The sequence below is a fragment of the Muntiacus reevesi genome, chromosome 10 (assembly GCF_963930625.1).
Source record: "Muntiacus reevesi chromosome 10, mMunRee1.1, whole genome shotgun sequence".
In the NCBI taxonomy this organism is placed as follows: domain Eukaryota; kingdom Metazoa; phylum Chordata; class Mammalia; order Artiodactyla; family Cervidae; genus Muntiacus; species Muntiacus reevesi.
In genome coordinates this window covers 10848143-10855126 of record NC_089258.1, presented here as the reverse complement: position 1 = coordinate 10855126, position 6984 = coordinate 10848143, and the positions used below count along the sequence as shown (strand labels likewise).

At 41.2% G+C, this 6984-nt stretch overlaps 1 protein-coding gene across 1 annotated transcript in view; it reads right to left on the bottom strand.

Annotated features, from left to right (window-relative positions):
- Nucleotides 1-1034: 1034 nt before the first annotated feature.
- NTRK2 (neurotrophic receptor tyrosine kinase 2) overlaps nucleotides 1035-6984 on the bottom strand; it is a 388739-nt gene continuing 382789 nt past the window's right edge. Inside the window, exon 19 of the mRNA XM_065946651.1 lies at nucleotides 1035-6764. Within this exon, the coding sequence (XP_065802723.1) occupies nucleotides 6579-6764 (186 nt within the window). The 3' untranslated portion in view covers nucleotides 1035-6578. The remainder of the gene's footprint in view (nucleotides 6765-6984) is intronic.

Below are 6984 nucleotides of genomic sequence, written 5' to 3'. Positions count from 1 at the left end.
CTGGCCAGGGCCTCAGTGGTTTACCCTGCGGTCTGTAATGCTTTTTCTCTGAGTGGGATCTACACTTCAATCCTGCAGCGACGACACTCGTTCCTACTGGGATGTTTGGACAAGTTATTCCCTCCCCCCATGGCTTTGAATTCCCCAAGTCTCTGCTGACTTTTAACCTGGTTGTGTCTTTTTAACTCAAGGAACATATATCTAAACCAGTGAGAGGCATTTTCATGGACAAAGCTCCTGAGGAGAATGATTTAAGGACGGGGCTGTCAAACTGCGTTCCTCAAGCCTCCACCAGGAATGCTGCCCAGATGTCTTCTGTGCATCTCAGAGGAGATGGACGGGCAGCGGTCAGACAGTGGGGAACACGACTGTGAGATGCTGAGAAATACAAGTGTGAGTGGACTGCCAGATCTCCGTGAAACCACCCTTCTTTTCTTCCTTCACCTTTAATTTAGGAAACACTGGTTAACAGAGAGGCCAAGAAGATGTGAAATTTTCTATCTGGCTACTTCTGTTCCTGAGTCATTATGATTCTCAGAGTTGCCCCAGCCCTAGACCACGATACATGACGTCTCTCTTATGGTAAGTTTCTTAGGTCTGATCTGTTAGAAATCCTGGTGATTCTATCTGCTCGCTCTGTGCTGTTTTACATGGTAGTCTCGAGACACGTGTGACTCTTTAAATGTAAACTAATTGAACTGAAATCAAATTTAAAATTCAGCTCTTAGTCCCACTCGCCACATGTCAAGTGCCCACTAGCCCTATTGGACAGGACAGATAAAACACTTCTATCATCACAGAAAGTTCTTTTGAACAGAGACATTCTAGTTATCCAAGATCGAAGTTAAAAATGTCTGGTTATGGAAGGGTGAGCCAGGGGGAATCTTTTTTTCTCATTGCTTCAACTGATGAACATGGCAGGTACCTGCAGTGACCTTATCTAAAATACAGACAGACAGACAGACGAAGAGCACACCATGCCTTGTGAAAATTCTAGTAATCATCATGTCACTTTTAGTGTCTCTTTTGGAGGATGTTATTTATTGTAAGACATCATTTTTATTAAATACAGTGTGGTACAAGAGACTTTCCATGTCAGGTTGAGAGAAGCTGGTCACATGATTTACAAACAAAACTTTTTTTGTTGTTGTTGTTTTAAGCACTGATATTCTGGTGTCACTTTGAAATCAGCCAAGATGCAGTGGGTCTTAATAAAGCAATGGACCTCCAAAAAGATTGCAAAACAAGAACCAGTAAGTATCAGTACAGAGACGTCACATTAAAAGGGAAATAAAGCAAATGAAAAGAGAGTTTCAAATACCAGGTCACAAGTTAAGGGGCAATATATCTTTAGATGTTGAAATCTGTGTGTGTGTGTGTGTGTGTGTGTGTGTGGATATGGCCCAGATATATACAAACATCTCTCATGTACAGAAGCAGATCCAGAGACTATCCGCATCTCTAGGCAGATTTGTGAGGGATAATGATCAGTGAATGCAAGGAACACTATTTCACCATAATTTAGTCATTTGTCCAGGGATTATATATTTAAAATCCACATTTAATTCAAAGACCTCATATTGAAACACTTTCAGCAGTTTTATACATTTTTAAAGCAACAGTAAGACATACAACCTGCAAGATGTAGGCCTTTACATTTCATTTTCTCCATGTTTTATTCTCCCAATTCAAACCTGTGGCAATTAGCAGCTTTTATTTTGCTTGCTCCAGTGTGTTGAACATTCAGCCTTCACTCAGGATCATTTTCATTAATGTACAGACCAAAGAAATAAACACAGACCTGGCCTGAAATGCATAGACTAAAAAAATGGTATCTCATGTTTTCCCATTGCATCTCCTGAGACGAATGTTAAGATGGCAAAGAGTTGCTTGGTTGCTTTTGTGAAATTCACAGTGTTTTGCCTGCAACACATATACATATATATATATATATATATATTTTTTTTTTTTTTGCTTCTCTTTGTGTCTGTGATGAATGGAGCAAAGAAATATATACATAAATAAATAAATACATAAATAAATAAAAGTAAAAGAAAAAAGGGAAAAAATACAAAAACTAAGGATATTCGAGAACCTTTGACGTATAGCAGCAGTGATCCATTCCAGCCCTGACAACAAGAACATACCCCTTCCTTTTTCTCTCCAAGTCCCTCCCACTGTGGATTCGTTAGAATATCATTTGCTGTCTCAACCTCAGAGTTTCTGCATCCTACCATCACAAATTGGGAAGAAACTGCTTTAACCACTCACTTAGCCATCTGAGGAGTTGGGTCTCTGGCATTCCCCCTCATGAAATTTTCTGTAACAGTGATATAGGGCCATACTGAAGCTCATCATGGGAAAGAAAAAGTCCTCAAATGGAGAAAAAAGAAAAAAAGGAAAGAAAGAGCAAGAAAATTGAGGGTATGTGTGTCTGTAGTCATTTATTTAATTAGATACATGATTACATGTTATTGGTATTATAGAAGGTCCAATATAAAAAGGGAAAAGTTTTTTAAAAAAAGCCTATTCCTGACCAGGGGATCCTGTCGTTGTGGTTCTTTGCGAAGGCCAGCGTTGTACACTGTGGTCTCTCGGGTTCCACTAGGATGTGGGAATTCACCTTGCAGCGGGGTCTTGGATCTCAGCACTGGCCTTCAGGACACTGGGCTCCCTACACTCCAGTGCGCTTCTGGAGTGCTCGGCCTCTGAAGACAAGTGTAAAGGGTTTTCAGTGGGACAGGTGAGCATAATACAAATAAATGTGCAAAAGGATTTTAAAAGAAATAAATTTTCCTTTTCTGGAACTTTACATAAGGAATCTATTTCTAGCTGCATTTTCCTTTGCAAAGAGCCAGAAAAAAGGACTCGATGTAGTGGGATGGCTTCGATTCAGTTGTTATGGGAAGCACATTATCTTAAATATGTCTCCCACCCATGCACAGAGTTGAAAAGTGTAATGGGGTCCTACCCACATGGAGAAGGGAAGCACTACTAGCAACATGACATTAAAAAGGTTTTGGTTATTCAGCAGATTTTAAGCAAATTATTCATACTGCACCCTACTTACAATTATGTCTATTATTGTGTGCCTATAAATTTATACATAAGCTCACAAACACACTATGCACATGTGTTTGTCTATGTATAAATCAGGTATTTATAACACACATATAAATACATGGAAATATCACAGGGAGCGCTGATGTGAACACATATTGTGAATTCTGATATCAACTTTTATAGCCTAGTTCAAAATGTTTCCTAAATAAGCCTGATTATGACATTGGTTCAGTGTGCAAAGGTTCAGCTGAAGCTATGAAGATGATTATATATCATGAGATCTCAGCTGCTTGCATCTCACATAATTCATTTCGCTCTTCTAACTTCATATCCTACTTCATGAGTTTGTTAGCTAGCTTTCTTTTTCATACAGCTTGTTTATATATGAGAGTCTCTCGTGGACCAAATCATGAACTTCAGAGTCAAGAATACTTAGATTAAGTCCCAGGGGTGCCTGGAGAGTTCTAGCATGTCATTTAACTTCCCCAAGTCTCAATTTCCTCACCTCTAAAAAATGGGAATAATTTGTCACCGTATGTGAAAAAAATGCTTGGGAAACTATGAAACAATGTATAAATGGAAACAACTGTCAGGCGAAGTTCAGGCTAGAGAATCGGGTTTGTCACCACTCCTGTTGGAGTTTTTAACGAATCTGATGGCAGGCCCTATTCTGTGACCTTTGCGCTGCTGAATTAGGTTGGCCCTTTTCTTAAAATTATAAGCATGAGAAGAGAGGATTCTAGAGGAACAAGGGTGGAGACTCGAAGATGGTTTGTGTTTCGTCCGGCTACTTTAAAAGCAATCCGGGATCCTTTCAATGTGAGACGTCTCTGCAGTCAGTACATACTCTTGAGACAACAGAGGAAAAAATTAATAATAAGCAGTAATATAAATAATTATAAAACTTTGCACTTGCATAGAACCTTTCATTTCAAGACCTTGAGGGAGTCAGAAGGTAAGAAGAATTTTTTTTTTTTTTTTTTTTTTTGCTTTATTCCTTCAGAGGAAAACATAGCACTGAAAGGGGAGGGGAATGCTTCCCTCCTCTCATCCGCTCTAAACAAATCCTTGCTCCAAAACTGCACAGCCCTCCTTTAATCTGAACCCTTTGAGCATTACCTCCTTTGCTTTCTGTTAAAATCAAACAAGTAACTTGTAGCTGCTTCCCCCAGAGCAGTTGGCCAGTTGCACAAAATGACGAACCTGTGGAGGTTTTCAGGTCATTGCTGATGAAATCTAGAGAAGTTTTATACACACCTGCCTCTTCTTACTGCTTCACAGGGTGCCACAGTGTTTTAACAGTACTATGGGTCCTTAATAGGATATATACATGCAGGTATATATCATGGAGATATGGCTTTCGTTATATTATTATGTGGGTGTTCCGGAGGGTTTTTTATCACCAACCAAGAGAACAACAACTCAGCTCCCATGTCTCACAGGCCAGTGCAGAACTTGAAAGGACTGTGGGGTTTGTCTTGTCCAACCCCCTTCATTTGACAACAGATACTACTGGGTTTCCTTTCGCTCTCTGTTAACGGATACTTCTGATTTTTTGAGAATTGGCTTTCAATGCCTATAATGGAAAATAAGGTGCTCCAGTAATTAAGGGCACAAGCAAAACCTAAACAGAGCACTTGCACCTTCAGAAACAAACATGAAATAAAATGACCTAAGTTGAATTCAAATCACTCCCTTTCAATCTGGCTCATATTATAAAGATGCCAAGTTAGCAAAATTCCCCTCACAGAGGGTAGCAAGTTTTCTTGAGGAACAGAAAAAATTTTCTTCCTTGGTATAACTGATCACCCAGGTAACTGTAAATTTCTATTTAAATTTACAACCTCTTTTTGCAAAACCCGTGACTATGCCCAGAAGCACACCTCCAAAGCTCAGTCTGGGCATAGCCTCCCATTGGTATGCTGTGCCTAATTTTTTATTTTTACTTTTTAAAAATGCAGTGAAAAGAACAAAACGGCCTATTGACAATGGAGGACATTTAGAATGAAACCACTCTCCCAACCAGAGCCCAGAGCAAGGTCTTGGCCTGTGTACACTGAACACCAATGCCACCCCAGGGTGGGTGAGTTTTCCACTCCCTTGGGGGCTGATTTTGCCCTTCCCCCAGCCCCACAGTGGGTGCGATGTCATTGAGGATATCCAAGTTTCAGGGTCCGTATTTATTAACAACCCATCACCACCATACGATCCAGAGACATTTATACTCAGCTAATGAATTCGATTAACTTCCCGTAATTATTTAAGTTATACCTGTTACGGATCTGCTCTACCTATCGGGGCACGATGTCTGGAGCGGTAATTTATGCACACAAGGTATTAATTGACGAAGACCATGCACAGTTTCGTTTGCACAGTTGGATGGACGGGTGGGGTGGAGGGCAGGGGTCGAGGGAAGTGCTGTCTGTAAAGTTCAATGTAAGAGAAACTTGCCTCCGAGTTTAGAGCTTGTCCTCTCTTTTCCAAGTCAGTGGCTTTCCCATCTGACCCTGAAATGATCTCTGGACGAGAATCCACCTGAACTTGACAAAGGCTCCGTGGAAAACACTTGGCAAAACAAACCAGTGCCACCACCACGGCCTCAAAGGATGAGACTGTCGGAACGTGCTGTGTGCCATCTTGCCTCCCAGAAGCCGATTTTCTCTGTACTACACTCTAGCGCTTCTGGTGATGGGAAAAGAATAGTCCATGGCACAGAGTTCAACAGTCCTTATACTCCTCAGAAAGGTCCTTGGGGGAAGGTGCCCGATACATTCCTCCCAGCTACCAGTGGCTGGGTTTTCTTAAGTGGAAACTGACGCCAATAGATTCCAATGGTGTCTTTGTTCTTCCCATACCGTGGTTTATAATAAATCTTCTTTCTCTCTGGTCTTAATCTCCCATAGATAAAGGCTTCCCAAATTGAACACAAGGTTTCCGTTTTCATACACAGGCTTAAGCCATCCCAAAACAATAAGAACAGTAATAATAATAAATAAATAGAAGTGAATCCATAGAAACTCTCGGTGTCTGTACAGCAGAAGTGACAAAGTTTAAGTCAAATATTTGTTTTCCCTTTTTTTCATCCACATCAAAGGCAGGAATACAACAAGGCATTGTTAGTTGTGGTGGGCAAACTGGAGTATCTGCTGATATGACAAATTAGGTTTGTTAAGGCCTTTGTCTATGCAGTTAATAGTAATGCAGACGCCAGATTGATTAAAAAAGAAAAGGTGGAGGTTGTGAAGCAAGGAAGACAAAAAATAAAGGGGGGGGGGGGAACTAGGGAATAAACCAAGGGAGATGGAAAGAGAGAAAGAGAATGCTAAAAAGAAGTCCATACTGTGTCTAAGAAGTACACGTCGCTTCCCTCGGAAAGCTTCTCGGTGTCTTTGTTGTTAATAGTGTCAGAGCGAAGAACAGCGGATTGATGGCATCGAGCGGCAGTTAAAAGGTGTTCATCCTCTCGGCCCAACTGAGGAAGTGCTTTGGGAAGGGCTGGTCTGGGGGAACGGGCCCTACCCTAGAATATCCAGGTAGACTGGAGATGCCTTGGCCAAGTTCTGAAGGAGGGTGTGGATGCCCTTGATATTCTTCCGCATATGGGGCTCTCGCTGCCAGCACCCCAACATCAGCTCATAGACTTCCTGGGGGCACGTTCGAGGTCGCTGCAGGACGCGGCCCTGAGTGATGCACTCTATCACCTGGATGGAATGGAGCACAGAGACAGGGTCAGACCAGAGGAAGAATAATGTGGATGCAATAAATGCCAGTGCAAAAAGAGGGTTGCTTTAAAGAAACCCACTCAGTGTTTCCTTTTTTTTTTCTTTTTGGAAGGAAGAGAGCAATTGTCCTAGGTTTGTATGTCATGGTTAATTTGATGGGTTCATATCCATTTTTCAAGTCATACTGATTTCACCAAAG